Here is a 23,130-nt window from a genome sequence, read left to right as displayed (position 1 = left end):
GAACGGCTTAGATAGGATGGACGTAGGGAAGTTGTTTCCATTAACAGGGGAGACTAGGACGCGGGGGCACAGCCTTAGAATAAAAGGGAGTCACTTTAGAACAGAGATGAGGAGAAATTTCTTCAGCCAGAGAGTGGTGGGTCTGTGGAATTCATTGCCACAGAGGGCTGTGGAGGCCGAGACGTTGAGCGTCTTCAAGACAGAAATTGATAAATTCTTGATTTCTCAAGGAATTAAGGGCTATGGGGAGAGAGCGGGTAAATTGAGTTGAAATCAACCATGATTGAATGGTGGAGTGGACTCGATGGGCCCAATGGCCTTACTTCCGCTCCTATGTCTTATGGTCTTATGGTAAGAACGAATTAAATGGAATTTTCGATGAGGTCAAATGAAGGCGAGGGAGAAATTATACTTAATCAGAATTAATTACAAGATGGATACGGGTAAAGGGACAGCTTGAGAATTTTTTCAGTCTATGAAATTTGTAAGGGAATTATATGTTATCACTGCTTTTATATCCGATTATACCACTTCAATTATATCTAAAAATTAGTTATGAGAAGAAGATTGTAAAGGGAAGGGAAATTGGCTACCTTGGACTAGGTCAATGAACAAAAGGGGGAAATGCCAGAGTGAATGAATAGATTGAGTAAAAGGGGTGATAGATGTAACACTCCTGCATTAGAGTAAAATCACATGTTAATCAAATGCTCAACATCAAGGTTCTAATATCAGCAAGGTTGTTTGCTTGTTTGAGGAACAAAAAGTTTCTAGATTACAGACAAGCCTTGGGTGAAGTTTTAATAATAAACCTACATAGGAATTTTAGAACAATGTTTTGTGTTCTGACTAACAGTACAGCATTGATATCTGTATTGCAGCTGAGAGCAGTGTTAGAATGCTCAGTGGGATTGGTGAATGAACTTGGGCTTTGCAGGTTGGACTCTAGATGTGAAGGTACTGAATTGATTTTGGGAAATCGCCTTTGGTTCAGGAATCTGAGGAAAATTCATATTTCAACAGGGGTGGTCGCCCAATTGAGGTGATGAAAGTCACTTGTGTAGTTCATCATTGTACCTTTTCTTAAAATAAACTTTCAAATCATTTGCTATTTCAGAGGCTTTTCTTGATAGTTAAGTCCCTTTCAAATTAATGCAGTTAGAGGGTCAATTTGGAACTGAGTAACTAGGCACTTGCAACCATATCAAATTGAGTCTAAATATTATTAGCATGTCCTTTTAAAACTGACAGAAGAGCTCTAGAAAGTTCAAGAAAGATTCACAAGGATGTTAGCAGAGCTGAGTGTGTTTAAGTCAAAGGATAGATTGAACAGGCTGGGGATAATTTCTCCAGGAAAGAGAAGGCTGACCTGATAGAGACTTTAATGGGTATGATAGGGTTGACATCATCAAGTCATCACTGTGATTTCAGGACAGAAATCCAGAACTGACAATTCTTGTTGTCACAGAAAATCCTTCTTCATCTCAAACTATAAATCTCTGTCCCCACAGACTCCCTCCTTCCTAAAGTAAAGTTTATTTATTAGTCACAAGTAAGGCTTACATTAACACTGCAATGAAGTTACTGTGAAATTCTCCTAATCGCCACATTCCAGCGCCTGTTCGGGTCAATGCACCTAACCAGCACGTCTTTCAGACTGTGGGAGGAAACTGGAGCACCTGGAGGAAACTCATGCAGGCCTATTGATACGATTGATTGTAACACTAATTCATCCTACAATCCTCCTCCTTCTTTTTCCCCAATTCTCCTCCCTGAAGGTGCTGACTCTCGGTTTCAGTTTCACACTCACCTATTACCCTCCCCAATACGTCACCCAGGTGTCTAAATCTTTCCACCTGAAGTTAACAAACTGCTTTGTAAAGGGGACACCCCAATCCAATCCAGCGACTCCCCACATGTACTTTGTGTCAGGGTGGGGTCACTGCACCCCCCACTCCCACTTTCCATCACAGTCCCAGGAGTTTAGAGACTGGGATCCGCATGAGTAATGGCGGCCGCAGCTCCCACAATCGCCCACGATGGAGAAACCACTCTATCCAGCATACGGGCGGGCCGTATGAGACTGCGCATGTCCAGAGGAGAGGGGCAGCTGCGCATGTGCAAAGAGAGCTCACCCCCTGACCTTCATGCTGAGGTGTTGACCAATGGAAAGGGTTGGAGGACCGGAAGGACTCTGGTCCTCCAGCAATCAGAGGCGGGCTTTGTGTGAATGAAATGGAGATGCAGTCAGACAAAATCTTCCTTCTGTCTCTAATATCTGTGAGTAAAACACTTTCTTTTCTCATTCTGGGGAAAATTGGGGACTTGCAGCAACTGAAGGCAAAGGAAGTGAATCCAGTCTGTACATTCCACACATTGTTAGTCCAGTCAGATAGACATATATCTGTCTGGCAGCCTGCATGGAGATTTCCAGCTCTCTGTGTCCAGGACAGGAAGCAGTGAGCGTGGATCTGTCAATCAGCCTCAACCAGCACCTTCAGGAGAATTGGGAGGGTGAATATTAGATACAGCAGAGTGAGAATGGAGGGAGAGTGTGTGGGATGGAGATTCATGACTTTTGGGGAATAAGAGAGGAAAGAATGTTCCATAGAAACTAGAATTGTCTGTTCTGAATTTCTATCCTGTACTGACACTGATGATTTTTATAAACGTCTTTTACAGAATATCAAAAGGTGAAGATTTATAGACAGAAATCTCAAACCAAACGTCACATCAATATCTGACAGAGTCACTCAATTCATCAAGTCCTGAACATCATCAGCCTTTGTATCTAGAAGGAGAAACATTTCTCTGTTCTTTTTGCTTCTGGAGATTTTAAACATCAGCGTGACTGAGAATTTACCAAGTTTCTCGCACACACCTGAGTGAGAGTGTTCCAGTGCACTGACTGTCGAAAGAGCTTTAACCAGTGAAAAAAACATTGCGGCATTCACAGCGGGGAGAGACTGTACCCATGTTCTGTGTGAGATTCAACATTGTTTAACCTGGAGAGTCACAAGGACACCCGCACCATGGAGAAACCGTGGAAATGTGGGGATTGTGGGAAAAGATTCAGGTTCCCATCTCAGCTGGAAACTCATCGACGCAGTCACACTGGGGAGCGGCCGTTCACCTGCTCTGTGTGTGGGAAGGGATTCTCTGATTCATCCAACCTGCAGACACACCAGCGAGTTCACACAGGGGAGAGACCATTCCCCTGTTCTGATTGTGGTACCGGATTTACTCAATTATGCCATCTGCAGTCACACCAGCAAATTCACACTGCGGAGAGACCATTTACCTGTCCTGTGTGTGGGAAAGGATTCTCTCACTGTCCCCATCTGCAGACACACCAGCGAGTACATTCCGGGGAGAGGCCGTTCAACTGTCCTGTGTGTGGGGAAGGATTCACTTGGTTATCCAGCATGCGCAGACACAAAGTCAGTCACACCAATGAGAGACCCTATAAATGCTCTGACTGTGGAAGAGATTTTAAAAGTTCTCAGGTTCTGATGTCCCACCAGCGCATTCACACTGAGGACAGACCGTTCAGCTGCTCTCACTGCTCAAAGAGGTTCAGAAAGTCATCCAACCTGCGGGTACACCAGCAGGTTCACATCAGGGAGTGGCCATTTACCTGCTCTGAGTGTGGGAAAGGATTCAGTACATCATCCCAACTGCTGACACACCAGCGAGTTCACACCGGGGAGAGACCATTCACCTGCTCTGAATGTGGGAAGGGATTCACTCAGTTGCCCAATCTCCAGAGACACAAAGTCAGTCACACCAATGAGAGACCCTTTAAATGCTCTGACTGTGGGAGCGGCTTCAGAAGCTCTCAAGATCTGATGTCCCACCTGCGCATTCACACTGAGGAGAGACCGTTCAGCTGCTCTCACTGCTCAAAGAGATTTAGAACATCATCCTATCTGCTGACACACCAACGAGTTCACACTGGGGAGAAACCATTCACTTGCTCTGACTGTGGGAAGGGATTCACTCAGTTAACCAATCTGCGGACACACCAGCGAGTTCACACTGGGGAGAGGCCATACACCTGTTCTCAGTGCGGGAAGGGATTCACTCAGTCATCCCATCTGCTGAGACACCAGCGAGTTCACAAGTGATCACAGGGGTTGGATGCTGCTGTTAATCACATCCAGGACTGGGTAAGATTGGGGGTGAGTTAATAGGTTGTGATGAACAAAGCATCGTAGCTGTGAGGGACAGCTCGGTGGATAGGATATTGGTATGTAGATAGGCTGGAAAATTGGGCGGGGATCCTGGCCTCAGGATTCAATCCTGGACCGGGGAGCGGCGCGGGCTTGGAGGGCCAAAGGGCCTGTTCCTGTGCTGTATTGTTCTTTGTTCTTTGTTCCTCTCTCCCTTGGACATGCGCAGCCCCGGGGCATGGGGGAGTGGACAGATTCAATCTTCCTCCTGTCTCCAACAGCGTTGTGTGTGTGTAGCAGCATTGAATTTGCTGCTGCAAATCATCAACATTTCTTTGCATGTGAAAGCACTGGTTGAAAGAACTGAGCAGTTTTCTCTCCCTTGAGTATTGGTGGTTCAGTGGTAGAATTCTCGCCTGCCCCGCGGGAGGCCTGGGTTCGTATTCCTGGCCAATGCAAAGCCTTAAAAGAGGCCAACATCTGTGAGTGAAACACTTTCTTTTCCTCCCCTTTCCATTTCTTTTCTCATTCTGGGGGAAATTGGGAACTTGCAGCAACTGAAGGGAAAGGAAGTGAATCCAGTCTGTACATTCCACACATTGTTAGCCCAGTCAGATAGACAAATATCTGTCTGGCAGCCTGCAGGGAGATTTTCAGCTCTCTGTGTCCAGGAGAGGAAGCAGTGAGCATGGATCTGTCAATCAGCCTCAATCAGCACCTTCAGGAGAATTGGGAGGGTGAATATTAGATACAGCAGAGTGAGAATGGAGGGAGAGTGTGGGATGGAGATTTACAGCTTTTCGGGAATGAGAGAGGAAAGAATGTTCCATAGAAACTAGAATAGTCTGTTCTGAATTTCTATCCTGTGCTGACATTGATGAATTTTTCAAACTCGTTTACAGGATATCAGAAGGTGAGGATTGACAGACAGAGGATTGAAACAAATATCACATCAGCATCTGACACCCTCACTCAAATCATCGGACCTGAATATTATCGGCCTTTGAATCTAGAAGGAGAAATGTTTCTCTGTTCTGTCTGCGTCAACAGGCCTTTAATATCAATGTGTCTGGAAAAGCACCAAGATACAGATACACCCGAGTGAGAGTGTTCCAGTGAACTGAGTGTGGAAAGAGCTTTAACCAGTTACACAGCCTGAAAATACATCGCAGCATTCACAGCGGGGAGAGACTGTACCCGTGTTCTGTGTGAGATTTAACTGATTGTTTAACCTGGAGAGTCACAAGGACACCCGCACCATGGAGAAACCGTGGAAATGTGGGGACTGTGGGAAGAGATACAGAGCCCCCTGTAAACTGGAAATTCATCGACGCAGTCACACCGAGGAGAGGCCATTCATCTGCTCTGTGTGTGGGCAGAGATTCACTCGGTTATCTCATCTGCAGCGACATCGGCTGGTTCACACTGGAGAAAGAGCGTTCATCTGCTTTGAGTGTGGGAACGGATTCGCTCATTTACCCGATCTGCAGAGACACCAGCGCGTTCACACTGGAGAGAGACCATTCATCTGCTTGGTGTGTGGGAAAGGATTTATGCAGTTATCCAATCTGTCAAAACACAAAGTCACTCACAGCAATGAGAGACCCTTTAAATGCTCTGACTGTGGGCGTGATTTCAAAAGCTCTCGGGAACTGATGATTCACCAGCGCGTTCATACTGGGGAGAGACCGTTCAGCTGCTTGGTGTGTGGGAAAGGATTTACGCAGTTATCTAACCTGTCAAAACACAAAGTCACTCACAGCCAGGAGAGACCCTTTAAATGCTCTGACTGTGGGAGTGGTTTCAAAAGCTCTCGGGAACTGATTATCCACCAGCGCATTCACACTGGGGAGAGACCATTCAGCTGCTCTCACTGCGCAAAGAAATTTAGAGCATCATCCCACCTGCGGATACACCAGCGAGTTCACACTGGGGAGAGACCGTTCACCTGCTCTGTGTGTGGGAAGGGATTCACTCAGTCATCCAGCCTGCAGAACCACAATCTCACTCACACCAATGAGAGACCGTTTAAATGCTCTGACTGTGGGCGTGATTTCAAAAGCTCTCGGGAACTGATGATTCACCAGCGCATTCACACTGGGGAGAGACTGTTCAGCTGCTCTCACTGCTCAAAGAGATTTAGAACATCATCCCACCTGCAGATACACCAGCGAGTTCACACTGGGGAGAGACCGTTCACTTGCTGTGTGTGTGGGAAGGGATTCACTCAGTCATCCAGCCTGCGGACACACCAGCGAGTTCACAAGTGATGACGGGTTGGATTCTGCTGTTATTCCTGCCATTAATCACATCCAGGACTGAACCATGTTTATTCTTATAGTTGGTGAAGTGGAAGGGTAGGAGAGATTCTTTCTGCTGGACTGGCCGATCGCACGACTTTGCTTCCAGTGGGGCTAATGCTCTTTGAGCTGGGAGAGCACATTGCCACTGAAATGATCCACAAAAGCTGATGAAGGACATTCATTTTATCCTGGATAGTAAATAGTGTTTTTCCCCCCACTACAGGTAGATCTGAAATAAATACAGAAAGGACTGGAAAAACGCAGCAGGTCTGGCAGCATCTCTGGAGAGAGAAACAGAGTTAACATTTCACACTACTGGATTGGGAATCAATCTAGTAAATCTCCTCTGAACTGCTTCCATGGTATTTATAAAATGGGGCAGCACGGCAGCACAGTGGTTAGCACTGCTGCATCATAACACCAGGGACCCAGGTTCAATTCCAGCCTGGGTCACTGTCTGTGTGGAGTTTGCACGTTCTCCCCATGTCTGTGTGGGTTTCATCCGGGTGCTCCGGTTTCCTCCCACAGTCCAAAGATGTGCGGGTTAGGTGGATTGGCTATGCTAAATTGACCCTTGTGTCGGGGGGATTAGCAGGGTAAATGTGTGGGGTTATGGGAATAGGGCCTGGGTGGGATGCTGTTTGGTACAGACTCGATGGGCAGAACGGCCTCTGTCTGTACTGCAGGGATCCTACGATCCTTTGTTTAATTGGAGACAAAACTGCACCCAGTGTTCAAGATGCAGTTTCAGCAACGCCCTGTATAACTGAAGCATAATATCTACTTCTCTGTTCAATTTCTCTCGTAATAAAGGATAGCATTCCATTTGTGAGAATGTTGATTTATTTGAACTAAGACTTATGAGGTTCTCTTGTTTACAATAACTCCATAACTGTAAATCACACCAGGTTCCAGTGACTTAACCATGTGGCTCGAAAGAATACTTTAAATGGTGAATTCAGGAAGTTTATTAACCATTAAAAATGTAACAAGTCAGAAAGATAAAAAAGGAAAGTATCGATTAACAGTAAAAGGAGAAAGCTCAGCTTTAACAATTGAATGTATGAACTTATGAAATGTTATGGGGAGAAGCAGGAACATAGGGATGAGGAGCATATCAGCCATGATCGAATGATTCGATGGGCCGAATGGCCTAATTCTGCTCCAAGATCTTATGAACAGATTTCTCTCTATCCTTTTCAGACCAGGACATGAAGTGATGGCTCCGAAACCATGGATAACTTGTAAAATCAACAGCTCCCAACACCTCTCTGTCGGGCACAGTGGTTTGCACTGCTGCCTCACAGCGCCAGGGACCTGGGTTCGACTCCTGGCTTGGGTCACAGTATGCCCATTCTCCCCGTGTCTGCGTGGGTTTCCTTCGGGTGCTTCGGTTTCCTCCCACAGTCCGAAAGACATGCTGGTTTTCAGAGTAACTTCAATGCAATGTTAATGTAAGCCGACTTGTGACACTAATAAATGAAGTTCCTGGGAAAATCCCCGAGTCACCGCACTCTGGCATCTGTTCGGGTACACTGAGGGAGAATTTAGCATGGTCAATGCACCTAACCAGCACATCTTTCGGACTGTGGGAGGAAACCAGAGCTCCCGGAAGAAAACCCGGCAGACATGGGAACAACGTGCAAAATCCACAGAGTCTCCCAAGCCGGGAATCAAACCGAGGTCCCTGGTGCTGAGGCAGCAGAGCTAACCAGTGTGCCACCAGGCCATCCTAACAAGTCTTGTCATGTTTTTTTCTATTCTGTTGGCATCAGAAGGCAATATCTTATAATTCCCACACATTTTAACCATTCTTATTATGTTTATCATTCGAAAAGTTAAGAACTTTTGTGTTCAAATTTACATTTCCATCCTAACAACTGTATTAATGAATCATTCATTCTTTAATTATCTCTCAATTCAGGCTGTCCATTTAACTATTCTCCTGCTTTACAATTGTGGGAACTTCAGTCCACAGATAAGGTAGTCAAATGCATTGTTAAAAGCAGGATGTTCTTTATATAAATAAATAACAACGATTAAAAATCATTGGAAAACAAAAGGAAACAGGAGCATTGGAACCAGCCTGGACTTGCAGACTGAAACCCCGCCCAAAGCCCGCACGTGCTCAGAAGGGAGAGAGGTTGAGGAGAACACTCTGTAACACTTCTCCTCCCCTTAAATTTCAATCCCCCATCAGGACAGAAATACAACAAAGTAATGTCTTTAACAATACGGAAGTCTGTCAGGAGCTTTGTGGTTACATTGCGACCTGTCCAATACCACTGGTAAATCTTGTAATGGTGTTTCTGGAATGGGAGGTGAAGAGGTAGTTTGAGAATCTGTACATGAACATTCCTCTTCCACTCCCACAGCAGAGTCAACTGGCAAAGCTGGAACCATTTCCTGGTGAACATCCACAGCAGCATGACCCTCTGCCATGTTCTCAGTAATGGTTGCTGACTCTGAAACTGTTCCTGACTCGGGGTCACACCGCAAGTGAATATGGTCTTGGTGTCTGCGAACAACTCTTCCGTTTTACAGTCTCACCACCCAAGATACTGGACCACTTTGGTTTAAAATTATTCCCGGTAACCACCTTTAGTTACTCCCAAAGTTTCTGATGTAAACCTGATCACCCGGTTTGAACTGCCTCTCTATGGCGTGGCAGTCGTGTCCCTCCTTCTGCTTCTCTTGTCTCCTGCTCACTTTTGCTCTGAGATCTGGATGAAGCAGATCCAGATGAGAATTCAACCTTCTACCGAAAAATTCCACAGGAGAGAGTCCGGTTGTGGATTGTGGTGTGATGCGAAACTGGAACAAAAATCTTGAGAGCTTGTTCTTAAAGTATCGCCTTCCATTCTCTTCAATCCCTCCTTCAGAGTTTGAACAGCTCTTTCTGCGAGACCGTTTGTACAGTCAGAAGTTTAACAACACCAGGTTAAAGTCCAACAGGTTTATCTGTTAGCAAATGCCACGAGCTAACAAATGCCTTTGCTAACAAATAAACCCGTTGGACTTTAACCTGGTGTTGTTAAACTTCTTACTGTGTTTACCCCAGTCCAACACCGGCATCCCCACATCATGAAGACCATTTGTAGCCAGATGAAATGGTGCAGTACGCACATGGCGTAGCCCATTCCTTTACAGGAATTCCTGAAACACCTCACTTATAAACAGAGTGTCGTTATCTGAAACAAGCCAATCTGGTAACCCAGGGCTTGTGAAAATTTGACAGAGCTTCTCTATTGTCACAGGAGCTGGAATATTACTCATGATCTGTGCTTCCAACCATTTTGAATGCACATTTACAACGACCAAACACATGTGATTCATGAAAGGCCCCCCCCAAAGGCCACATTTAGTCTGGACCACGGCCTATCAGGCCACTCCCAAGGATGAAGTGGTAATGTACCCAGTGTGTTGTGCCTGATTCAATCGACAAACAGTTTATTGAGTTACGCCAGCGGGGAGAAGCCACAGGGGCTGACCATGTGCAACTCCACCCAACAAAGAATATCATCAATTCTTATCCAGTAACTCAGCCCATCCCGGCTGGACATAATCCAATCAGAATGGTGATAGATTACATACATTATAGGTTCAATAAAATTAGTATCTGGGCATTATGGGACTTTGTGATCATCTCATGGACAGGTTCCCCCATCATGATGCTTTCCAGACCCCCCTTGGGGGGGTCTTTCTTGGGCTTTCTTTGTACATAGACTCCCTTAGTTAGAAATGGGGCGGATTAAAAGTTCTCATGGACGTCAGCACTCTTCCTTTGTTTTAATCTAATGACCACATGGTCTGGGAACATTTCTATTTAATAATCTCTCTTTGTAAACTCTTTTCTTCAGTATCCAATTCCAGAATTTTCCTTTTCTTTGTGTTACTTGCGTCAGGAATAAATCTTTGGACCTGACAGGAAGTTTAACCCAAGATCAATCCAACACAGGATTGGTCAGAATCATTTCACATGTGTCAAATTTTAAATAACCATTACAAATTAAAACTCTCATTCTCACATGGGTGAATTGTATCCGGATTAAAATTCCCACATGTTTAGTAAAATATCCTGGAATCCTGTCTCTGGCCAGTAAATATGGCTCCAGGTTCATAACTTCTGAACAACAAAAGTTTTATTGATCACACTTCCTTTTTTAAAAATCTGTTTGATTTAAATCACAGACAGAAAACCTCAAAGCTTGAAGCATTCAACCCACAAATATCATCCACACACAAACAGAGAAACTTAGCATGTGCTTTACAACAACAATAACCAAAATTAATTACTTAAGCGTTCTTGTGATCCTGTTTTTAAACTTCCAAAAATGCCTTTAATTAAAGACTCAAGGTAAGGTTAATTCCCCAGAAAGATAAACCTTAACAAATGTAGCCCAAAACAATGATAAAACACATCTACAAACATCCACATAAAACAAACAAAACACACAGATTCTCACAGCTCGTAAATTTCAAACAATGAATCCTCAGCATTCTCTCTCGCAGCTATAGCTTCTTAAAGCGACAGAGCACTACAAGCTCACAACTCCTTGATTAAAATAAGATCCAAGACGCTTCATTATAACTTAACCTTTTCAAGCCAACTTACAAGGACTGATTTTAGAGGCAACATCTTTGTTGATTTAAAATCCCAAACACGTTACACCCAAACACCGACAAAATCTTTGTTCTTTATCTGGGGATAAAATTCTCAGTTATTCCAAATTCCTCCAGGCTATGCTTAATATTTCCGCATTTAACTTATTCCCAGAAATCCTCAATTATGAACTAAAATAGACACATGAGTTTCCGGGCAGTCACAGGAATATGGTCAAGATAGTCCAGTTCCACAATGCCTCACATTCAATCTGCAGTCCTTCAATTATAACAGAATATGTGGCTGTATGTAGCTGTCTTGGCCATGGTCAGCCCAAAGGGTGCCTTCCTGAACTGCTGCAATGCCTGAGGTGTACGTACACCCACAGTGCTGTTAGGAAGGGACTTCCAGTTACTGAGAAAGACAAGAGGTGAAATTGCTGGGCCTCTAACAGAAATCTTTGTTTCTTCATTGGACACAGGTGAGGTCCCAGAGGATTGGAGGATAGCAAATGTGATCCCGTTATTTAAGAAGGGTTGCAAGGATAACCCGGGCAATTATAGGCCAGTGAGCTTGACGTCCGTGGTAGGGAAATTGTTGGAGAAGATTCTTAGAGATAGGATCTATACACATTTAGAACTGAATAATCTCATTAGCGATAGACAACATGGTTTTGTATGAGGGAAATTGGGTTGAGTTTTTTGAGGAGGTGACAAAAATGATTGACAAGGGAAGGGCCGTGGATGTCATCTACGTGGATTTTTGTAACGCATTTGACAAGGTCCCTCATGGCAGGCTGGTGCAAAAGATTAAACCTCACGGGATCAAAGGTGAACTAGCGAGATGGGTACAAAAGGGGCTTAGCCATAGAAGACAGAGGGTAGCAGTGGAGGGGTCTTTTTCTGATTGGAGGGCTATGACTAGGGTGTTCACAGTAAGAGTTTTAACAACACCAGGTTAAAGTCCAACAGGTTGATTCGGTAGCAAATGCCATTCGCTTTCGGAGCGCAGATAGTGAGGAACATTGTCAGAGGCTACAGAAGGATATAGATAGGCTGGAAATTTGGGCAAAGAAATGGCAGATGGAGTTCAATCCAGATAAATGCGAAGTGATGCATTTTGGTAGAACTAACGTAGGGGGGAGCTATACGATAAACGGCAGAACCATAAAGGGTGTAGATACGCAGAGGGACCTGGGTGTGCAAGTCCACAGATCCTTGAAGGTGATGTCACAGGTGGAGAAGGTAGTGAATAAGGCATATAAGAACATAAGAACATAAGAAATAGGAGCAGGAGTAGGCCATCTAGCCCCTCGAGCCTGCCCCGCCATTCAATAAGATCATGGCTGATCTGACGTGGATCAGTACCACTTACCCGCCTGATCCCCATAACCCTTAATTCCCTTACCGATCAGGAATCCATCCATCCGCGCTTTAAACATATTCAGCGAGGTAGCCTCCACCACCTCAGTGGGCAGAGAATTCCAGAGATTCACCACCCTCTGGGAGAAGAAGTTCCTCCTCAACTCTGTCTTAAACTGACCCCCCTTTATTTTGAGGCTGTGTCCTCTAGTTTTAACTTCCTTACTAAGTGGAAAGAATCTCTCCGCCTCCACCCTATCCAGCCCCCGCATTATCTTATAAGTCTCCATAAGATCCCCCCTCATCCTTCTAAACTCCAACGAGTACAAACCCAATCTCCTCAGCCTCTCCTCATAATCCAAACCCCTCATCTCCGGTATCAACCTGGTGAACCTTCTCTGCACTCCCTCCAATGCCAATATATCCTTCCTCATATAAGGGGACCAATACTGCACACAGTATTCCAGCTGCGGCCTCACCAATGCCCTGTACAGGTGCATCAAGACATCCCTGCTTTTATATTCTATCCCCTTCGCAATATAGGCCAACATCCCATTTGCCTTCTTGATCACCATATGGCATGCTTGCCTTTATGGGACGGGGCATAGAGTATAAAAGTTGGGGTCTGATGTTGCAGTTGTATAGAACGTTGGTTCGGCCGCATTTGGAATACTGCACCCAGTTCTGGTCGCCGCACTACCAGAAGGACGTGGAGGCTTTAGAGAGAGCGCAGAGGAGGTTTACCAGGATGTTGCCTGGTATGGAAGGGCTTAGTTATGAGGAGAGATTGGGTAAACTGGGGTTGTTCTCACTGGAAAGACGGAGGATGAGGGGTGACCTAATAGAGGTGTATAAAATTATGAAAGGCATAGATAGGATGAACGGTGGGAAGCTTTTTCCCAGATCGGTGGTGACGTTCACGAGGGGTCATAGGTTCAAGGTGGAAGGGGGGGGGGGGGGGGGGGGAGGTTTAACACGGATATCAGAGGGACGTATTTTACACAGAGGGTGGTGGGGGCCTGGAATGCGCTGCCGGGCAAGGTGGTGCGCTGCCGGACACACTGGGAACGTTTAAGCCTTATCTAGATAGCCACAGGAACGGAGAGATACAAAAGAATGGTCTCGTTTGGACCAGGGAGCGGCGCGGGCTTGGCGAGCTGAAGGGCCTGTTCCTGTGCTGTATTGTTCTTTGTTCTTTGTTTGTTCGCTGCTCCTTCGTCAGATGGAGCAGGTGGTCGAAAGGAGCAGCGCTCCGAAAGCTAATGGCATTTGCTACCAAATAAACCTGTTGGACTTTAACCTGGTGTTGTTAAAACTCTTACTGTGTTTACCCCAGTCCAACGCCGGCATCTCCACCTCATGACTCAGATGTTCCGCAGGGCTCTGTACTGGGACCTCTGCTGTTGTGATATATATAAATGATTTGGAAGAAGATGTCACTGGGCTGATTAGCAAGTTTGCGGATGACACAAAGATTGCTGGAGTTGCGGATAGTGATGAACATTGTCAGAGAATACAGCAGGATATAGATAGGCTGGAAAATTGGGCGGAGAAATGGCAGATGGAATTTAAGATGTGGAGATGCCGGTGTTGGACTGGGGGAAACACAATAAGAAGTCTAACAACACCAGGTTAAAGTCCAACAGGTTTATTTGGTAGCAAAAGCCACTCGCTTTCGGAACAGGCTGTCCCTTCATCAGGTAGGTGGGAGTTCCAGATAAATGCGAAGTGATGCATTTTGGTAGATCTAATGCAGGGGGGAGCTATACAATAAATGGCAGAACCATCAGGAGTATAGACACGCAGAGAGAATCCCGACAGCCAGTCAGGTCTTAAAGATACAGACAGATACTAGTGGTGTTCAGCAGGGCTCTGTACTGGGACCTCTGCTGTTTGTGATATACATAAATGATTTGGAAGATGTAGCTAGTCTGATTAGTAAGTTTGTGGACGACACAAAGATTGCTGGAGTTGCGGATAGTGATGAACATTGTCAGAGAATACAGCAGGATATAGATAGGCTGGAAAATTGGGCAGAGAAATGGCAGATGGAAATTAATCCAGATAAATGCGAAGTGATGCATTTTGTAGATCTAATGCAGGGGGGAGCTATACAATAAATGGCAGATCCATCAGGAGCAGAGACACGCAGAGGGATCTGGGTGTGCAAGTCCACAGATCCTTAAAGGTGGCAGCACAGGTGGAAAAGGTGGTGAAGAAGACAGATGGCATGCTTGCCTTTATTGGACAGGGCATAGAGTATAAAAGTTGGCATATGATGTTGCAGTTACATAGAACGTTGGTTAGGCCACATTTGGAATACTGTGTCCAGTTCTGGTCACCGCACTACCAGAAGGATGTGGAGGCTTTGGAGAGAGTACAGAAAAGGTTTACCAGGATGTTGCCTGGTATGGAGGGTATTCGCTATGAGGAGAGATTGAGTAAACTAAGGTTGTTCTCCCTGGAAAGACAGAGGTTGAGGGGGCGACCTTATAGAAGTTTATAAAATTATGAAGGGCATAGATAGGGTGAACAGTTGGAAGCTTTTTCCCAGGTCAGAAATGACAAACACAAGGGGTCACAAGTTCAAAGTAAGGGGGGCAAGGTTCAATACAGATATGCGGGGGACGCATTTTACACAGAGGGTAGTGGGGGCCTGGAATGCACTACCAAGCAAGGTGGTTGAGGCAGACATGCTAGGATCATTTAAGACTTATCTCGATAGCCACATGAACAGACTGGGAATAGAGGGATACAAACGGATGGTCGAGTTAGGAAGACATGATCAGTGCAGGCTTGGAGGGCCGAAGGGCCGTTTCCTGCGCTGTATTGTTCTTTGTACATATTCCAGACTTTCACTCGACTGTAGGTGGATATCAGATTGAAATATTCCATTCACCCACACCCAAGGTGAGTTATTCCAATTCCTTTATTGTCCAGGACAATATATTCACAATATCTTTAAAACAGAATTTAAACATTCCCATTTGATTTCAGACAGTAACATATTCTATTAGTTTGTTCTTTATTGTCAATGTCAGGCTGGGGTTGTTCTCCTTGGAGCAAAGGAGGTCGAGGGGAGATTTGATAGAGGTGGACAAGATTCTGACAGGTTTAGATAAGGTGGACAAAGAAAAGCTGTTCCCATTAGCTGAAGGGACAAGGACGAGGGGGACACAGATTTCTTGTTTTGGGTCAAAGATGCAAGGGGACGGGGGGGACGGTGGGGGGGGGGGGGGGGGCGGGGGAGTGGGGGTGGGGGGAGTGGGGGTGGGGGGAGTGGGGGAGATGTGAGGAAGAATATTCTGATGCAGCGAATGGTAATGACCTGAAACTCGCTGCCTACGAGGGTGGAGGAAGTGGAGACAATAAACAATTACAAAGGAAATTGGATGGGCATTTGGGATGTTCCAAACAGAATGAAGAACAAAGAAAATTACAGCACAGAAACAAGCCCTTTGGCCCTCCAAGCCCATAGCAACCATGCTGCCCGTCTGAACTAAAACCCCCTACCCTTCCGGGGACCATATCCCTCTATTCCCATCCTATTCATATATTTTTTAATGTACATCTTAAAAGTCACTGTTGTATCTGCTTCCACTACCTTCCCCGGCAACGAGTTCCAGGCACCCACCACCCTCTGTGTAAAAAACCTGCCTTGTACATCTCCTTTAAACCTTGCCCCTCGCTCCTTTAAACCTTGCCCCTCGCACCTGAAACCTATGTCCCTAGTAATTGACTCTTCCACCCTGGGAAAAAGCTTCTGATTATCCACTCTGTCCATGCCTCTCATAATCTTGTAGACTTCTATCAGGTCGCCCCCCCTCAACCTCCATCATTCCAGTGAGAACAAACCAAGTTTCTCCAACCTCTCCTCATAGCTAATGCCCTCCACACCAGACAACATCCCGATAAATATTTTCCGTACCCTCTCCAAAGCCTCCACATCCTTCTGGTAGTCTGGTGACCAGAATTGAACACTAGATTCCAAGTGTGGTTTAAGGTTCTATAAAGCTGCAACATGACTTGCCAATTTTTAAACTCAATGCCCCGGCCGATGAAGGCAAGCATGCTGTATGCCTTCTTGATCATCTTCTCCACCTGCATTGCCACTTTCAATGACCTGTGTACCTGTACACCCAGATCCCTCTGCCTATGAATACTCTTAAGGGTTCTGGCATTTACTGTATATTTCCCATCTGTATTAGACCTTCCAAAATGCATTACCTCACATTTGTCCGGATTAAACTTCATCTGCCACCTCTCCGCCCAAGTCTCCAACTGATCTATATCCTGCTGTATCCTCTGCCGGTCCCCATCACTATCCTCAATTCCACCAACCTTTGTGTCGTCCACAAACTTACCAATCAAACCAGTTACATTTTCCTCCAAATCATTTATATATATTACAAACAGCAAAAGTCCCAGCACTGATCGCTGAGGAATGTCACTTGTCACAGCCCTCCATTCAGAAATGTACCTTTGCACTGCCAACCTCTGTTTTCTTCTGACTAAATATCTCTAAACTTCCTAACACCCTGTCACTCTGTGATCCTTGTGACATTTGAAACCAGGTATTCGCAAAAAGACTCAAAGAGTATCAGCCCACTGGAGGCTGAGACCAGCCAGTCCAGCACAAAGAAACCCTCCGACCCTCCCCATTGACCAACTGTGAGAATGAACAAAATGCAATCCTGGATGTAACTGAGAGCAGAAACAATAACAGCAGAATCCAACCCCTGGAATCACTCGTGAACTTGTTGGTGTCTCAGCAGCTGGGATGAAACTCTGAATCCCTTCCCACACTGAGAGCAGGTGAACGGCCTCTCCCCAGTGTGATCTCGCTGGTGTGTCCGCAGGGTGGATAATTGACTGAACCCCTTCCCACACTGAGAGCAGCTGAATGGCCTCTCCCCAGTGTGAACTCGCTGGTGGCTCTGCAGGTGGGATGACCGAGTGAATCCCTTCCCACACTGAGAGCAGGTAAATGGCCTCTCTCCAGTGTGAATTCGCTGGTGTCTCTGCAGGTTGGATAACTGACTGAATCCCTTCCCACACTGAGAGCAGGTGAATGGCCTCTCCCCAGTGTGAACCCGCTAGTGTGTCCGTAAGCTGGGTAACTGATTAAATCCCTTCTCACACTGAGAGCAGATAAACGGCCTCTCCCCAGTGTGGCTGCGCCGATGAGCTTCCAGCTCTGATGGGGTTCTGTATCCCTTCTCACAGTCCGCACATTTCCATGGTTTCTCCATGGTGCAGGTGTCCTTACCTCTCTCTTGAGTGGACAATTAGTTGAAACTTCGTCCACACACAGAACAAGATTACAGTCTCTACCCGCTGTGATAATGAAAAATAAGGAGCTGGGAGATGAATTGAACAAGTATTTTGCCTCGGTCTTCACAATAGAGGATACAGTTAAAACTCAGAAACAGCTGGAAATAAGAAAACAGAAGTGTGGGATGAACTCTGAAAAAGCACAATTACCAGGGAAGTGGTCCTCAGCAAACTGTTGGAGCTGTGGGCTGGTGAGTCCTCGGGTCCTGCTGGGCTTCATTCTCTGGTCTTAACAGAGTGAGATAGTTGATGTGTTGTTCAATTTTCTAAAATTCCCCATCGGGAATTGGATAAAGGGAAACCGGTGAATGCGCTGGACTCAGATTTCCAGAAGACATTTGATGAGGTGTCACATCAAAGGTTATTGCAACAAATAAAAGTTCATGCTGCGGGGATAACATATTGGCGTGGATAGAAGATTGGCTAACAGCAAACAGTGGGCAGAAATGGATCATTTTCTGGTTTAAGAGAGAGAGAAACCTGGGCCAACCTTTCCAGAGTCTGCAGCCTCCCTGGATTCACTTCCTTTCCCTTCAGTTGCTGCAAGTCCCCAATTTCCCCCAGAATGAGAAAAGAAATGGAAAGGAGGAGAAAAGAAAGTGTTTTACTCACAGATGTTTGAGACAGGGGGAAGTTTGAGTCTGTCTGAAGATCAATCTTCATTCACACAAAGCCTGCGCTCAGATTGGCTGGAAGACCAGAATCCTTCCGGTCCTCCAACTCTTCCCATTGGTCAACATCTGAGCATGAAGATCAGAGGGTGGTTTCTCCCCCACACATGCGCAGCTTCCCCTCTCCCTCGCACATGCGCAGTCCCGGGCCGGGGGGAGCTCACCGAGCGGCTTCTCGCTCTGGCCGGAGCCGTCAGCCGGTTGCCTGGAAACCTTGGCTCGATGTGGTGTAGGGAGAGGGGAACAATGGGTGGGGGCGGGGTTCCCGGGTCCGCGCCCGGGCCTGCGCACTGGAAGGCGGAGACATCAACACGGAGCAGAGTGATTCCTATTGGCTGATTCAGGCAGGGCTCTATCGTTGCGTCACAATGCAGAAGTTGGCCAATGAGCTTCAGAGTGAAACTTCCTCCTCTGGACAACATCTGGGAGGAAATCAATGTTTCCCCCTTTCCATTTCTTTTCTCATTCTGGGGAAATTGGGGACTTGCAGCAACTGAAGGGAATGAAGTGAATTCGGTCTGTATATTCCACACATTTTTACTCCAGTAATGTAGACAAAGCACGGCACAACATCGTGGGCCGAAAGGCCTGTTCTGTGCTTTACTGTTCTTTGTTCTATGTTCTATTTATCTGTCTGGCAGCCTGCATGGAAATTTTCAGCTCTCTGCGTCCAGGGCAGGAAGCAGTGAGCATGGATCTGTCAATCACACATGAGGACGGCCTTAACCGGGATCTTGGGTTCATGTCACACTACCTGTAATCCCCACGACTTGCCTGGGCTTGCAAAATCTCACTAACTGTCCTGGCTGGAGACAATACACATCTCTTTAACCTGTGCTTAACCCTCTCTCCACTCAGCTTGTCTGTACCTTTAAGACTTGATTACCTGTAAAGACTCGCATTCCAACCATTACCTTGTAAATTGAGTTTGTGTCTTTATATGCCCTGTTTGTGAACAGAACTCCCACTCACCTGATGAAGGGGCAGCACTCCGAAAACTAGTGGCTTATGCAACTAAATAAACCTGTTGGATTTTAACCTGGTGTTTTGAGACTTCTTACTGTGCTTATCCCAGTTCAACGCCGACATCTCCACACTCTGAGTGGAAAGAGAGAGAAGTAGGAGAGGCGGAGGGGCGGAGAGAGATTTTATACATCTACAACTCAACAGGAACTTTGACAGAATTTCCAAACCCTGTGAACACCATCAGCTCCAAGTTCCTCTCCAACCCACACACCATCCTGACTTGTCTGACATCCAGTACGGAAAGAACAGAAATTTATTTCATATAAATACTGGGAAGACTGAACCCATTGTGTTCAGTCCCCACTACAAACTCCACTCCCTCGCCAACAACTTTATCTCTCCTCCTGGCAACTGTCTGAGGCTGAACCAGGCTGTTCACAACCAGGGTGAAATAGTTCATCCCAACATGAGCTTCCAGCCACATGTCCACATCATCATCAAGACCACCTTCATTCATAGAAGCATTAATAGTAATTAATAATAATGAATAATAAAATACCGTGTAGAAGGAGGCCATTCAGCCCATCGAGCCTGCACCGACAACAATCCCATCCAGGCCCTATCCACATATTTACCTGTTAATCCCCCTGATACCAAGTGGCAATTTATCATGGCCAATCCGTCTAACCGGCACATCTTTGGACTGTGGAAGGAAACCTGAACACCCGGAGGAAACCCACACAGACACGGGGAGAATGTAGAAACTCTGCACAGACAGCGACCCGAGGCTGGAATTGAACCCGGGTCCCTGGCGCTGTTAGGCAGCTGCACTAACCACTGTGCCACCGGGCCACATGTCAGTGCCATCGCCCGACTCCAGCCCAGTCTCAGCTCATCTGGAACCCTCACCCATTCCATTGTGACGTCACACTCTCACCCATTCCATTGTGACATCACACCCTCACCCATTCCATTGTGACGTCACACCCTCACCCATTCCATTGTGACGTCACACTCTCACCCATTCCATTGTGACGTCACACCCTCACCCATTCCATTGTGACGTCAGGGCTTCACTCTCCGATCACAATCCCTGCCGGCCTCCCACATGCAGCCTCAATGGCGGCAGTCAGCCCGGGTCTAACACTACAAGCTGCCGCTCCATTTGTACAAAGGGGTGGAACCGGGAAGTTCATTTCCGGGGTTTGGGTTTGAACAACATGTTTACAAAGTCTCTCCACCCACCCGCCACATTTATCATTCCCCGCACGCCGCCCTCTACCTCGTATTGATCTCGCTTCCATGTTAAAACCGTCCGTCTGTCCGTCGCCATTACTCGCACTGCGCATGCTTCAGGTCCCGCCCCTCATTCACTCCGATTGGTTGGAGGACCAGCCGCTCCCGCTCGGTCCTCCAGCACCGCCCTCTCTTCCTATTGGTCCGGAGCTGCCGTCAATCAGTCCCCAAAAATTGTGATGTGGAGCATGCGCAGTGTCATTGCTGTCCTTGGCGCTTGTTTGTCCCGGAGAAGCGGAGTCAGCGTTAGGCGGTGGCTGGGAGGATTTGGAAACACTTTGTGGATCCGCAAACCCTTCAGAATCATTGTCAGCTCCCTGGTTTGCAGCTGCGGGGCTTCTCCCTCCCTCCCTCCCGGGAACAGGCCCAGGTTAACGGCCCCATCCTGGCTCAGCCACTGGAGGATGGTTCACATCAGAGGATGGGGGAGGGGGACAATAAATAAGAGGTTACACTTTGGCCTCAAATCAATGAGGACTCTGATCTCTGGGAAGGAAGGAAACCCTGGGAGGTGGGCGGGGAGGATTCACAAACACCCGCTGGAGGCCCCAACACCCCCAATAAGACCCATTGGTTTTATTGTCAGTCTGCAGACAGGAGCTGGAGAACTGAACCCAGACAGAGGAGAGGGAGGGAGAAAACTGGGAGTGGAGGAAAGAAATGGGGAGATGGGTTTGGATTTCAGCCCAGGGAGGAGGGAGAGTGTGTGGGACAGGGATTTACAGATTTTGGGGAACAAGAGATGAAAAAATGTCCCAGAGAAACTAGAATCGTCTGTTCAGAATTTCTATCCCGGACTGACGCTGATGACTTTTCCAAATTTTTTTTACAGGATATTGGAAGTGGAGGATTGGCAGACAGAAAACACAAACCGAACATCAAGACTGGCAAAGTCATTTTGTTCATTCGGAGCTGAATATCATTGGTCTTTGAATATGGGAGGAGAAATGTTTGACTCTTCTGTCTGTCGGCAAAGATTTTAAACATCAGTGTGACCGGAAAAGCAGTGAAACAAACACACACCCGATTGAGAGTGTTCCAGTGAACTGACTGTGGAAAGAGCTTTAACAGTCTGATAGAACATCACACAGTTCACAGCAGGGTGAATCTACATGTATGTTGTGTGTGTGGACGAGGTTTCAACTGATCATCCAACCTGGAGAAACACAAGGGCACCAGCACCATGGAGAAACCGTGGAAATGTGTGGAGTGCGGGAAAGGATTCGGTTTCCCATCACAACTGGAAGTTCATCGGCGCAGTCACACTGGGGAGAGACCGTTCACCTGCTCTGTTTGTGGGAAGGGATTCACCCATTCATGCAACCTTCTGACTCACCAACGGGTTCACACTGGGGAGAGGCTGTTCACCTGCCCTGTGTGTGGGAAGCGATTCACTCGCTCATCCCACATTGTGACACACCAACTTGTTCACACTGATGAGAGACTGTTTACATGTTCTGACTGTGAGAAGAGTTTTAAATGCAAAAACGATCTGCTGACACACCAATGCATTCACACTGGGGAGAGACTGTTCACCTGCTCTGTGTGTGGGAAAGGATTCATTCAGTCATCGCACCTGCAGACACATCAACTTGTTCACTCTGATAACAAACTTTTTAATTGTTCTGACTGTGAGAAGGGCTTTAAAAACAAAAAGGATCTGCTAACGCACCAATATACTCACACTGGGGAGAGGCCATTCACCTGCTGTGTGTGTGGGAAGGGATTCAGCCGTCCATCTGCCCTATTGAACCACCAGAGAATTCACACTGGGGAGAGGCCCTTCACCTGCTCAGACTGTGGGAAGGGATTCATTAATTCATCCAACCTTCTGACACACCAGCAGCTCCATACAGGGGATCGACCGTTCACCTGCTCTGAATGTGGGAAGGGATTCACCCGTTCATACAACCTTCTGACACACCAGCAGGTTCACAGTGAGGAGAGGCCATTCACTTGCTCCGTGTGTGGGAAGGGATTCACTCTTTCACCCAACCTATTGAACCATCAGCGAGTTCACACTGGGGAGAGGCCGTTCACCTGTAACGTCTGTGGAAAGGGATTTATTCAGTCATCCCACCTGCTAACACACCATCAAGTTCACTAACGTCTGCAAGGTTTGGATTCTACACTTATCGATGCTGTTAATCATATCCAGGTCTGAATCATGTTCTCTCTGACTTTTTTCTTCTGTTGAGGTTTGATATTCTGAATAAATGTGAAATAGACATTTGATTGAATCATTGTTGTAGATTTTTGTCTTTTCCATTTGAGTGTTTAACGTCACCAGGCTGGAGCTCAGAAAGGGCAATCTGAGGGAGGATCATACAGTAGGAACAGAACTTCATTCTAGACACAGTCCTTCAGGGTCACGCTGAGAGGGACAAACAGCACTTTGGTCTTTTTCATCACTTTTCACTGACA

General features: G+C 46.4%; 1 protein-coding gene across 1 annotated transcript in view; it reads left to right on the top strand.

Annotated features, from left to right (window-relative positions):
• Nucleotides 1-22,813, top strand: part of LOC144484334 (uncharacterized) — a 40,933-nt gene extending 18,120 nt beyond the window's left edge. The window contains exons 5-7 of the mRNA XM_078202874.1: nucleotides 3,612-3,751; nucleotides 5,983-6,150; nucleotides 22,438-22,813. Of these exons, the coding sequence (XP_078059000.1) occupies nucleotides 3,612-3,751; nucleotides 5,983-6,150; nucleotides 22,438-22,813 (684 nt within the window). The remainder of the gene's footprint in view (nucleotides 1-3,611; nucleotides 3,752-5,982; nucleotides 6,151-22,437) is intronic.
• The last annotated feature ends 317 nt before the right edge of the window (nucleotides 22,814-23,130 follow it).

Source organism: Mustelus asterias, unplaced genomic scaffold (assembly GCF_964213995.1).
Source record: "Mustelus asterias unplaced genomic scaffold, sMusAst1.hap1.1 HAP1_SCAFFOLD_100, whole genome shotgun sequence".
Lineage (NCBI taxonomy): Eukaryota > Metazoa > Chordata > Chondrichthyes > Carcharhiniformes > Triakidae > Mustelus > Mustelus asterias.
The sequence above is the reverse complement of the archived record's forward strand: the minus strand, read 5'-3'. Positions and strand labels throughout refer to the sequence as shown.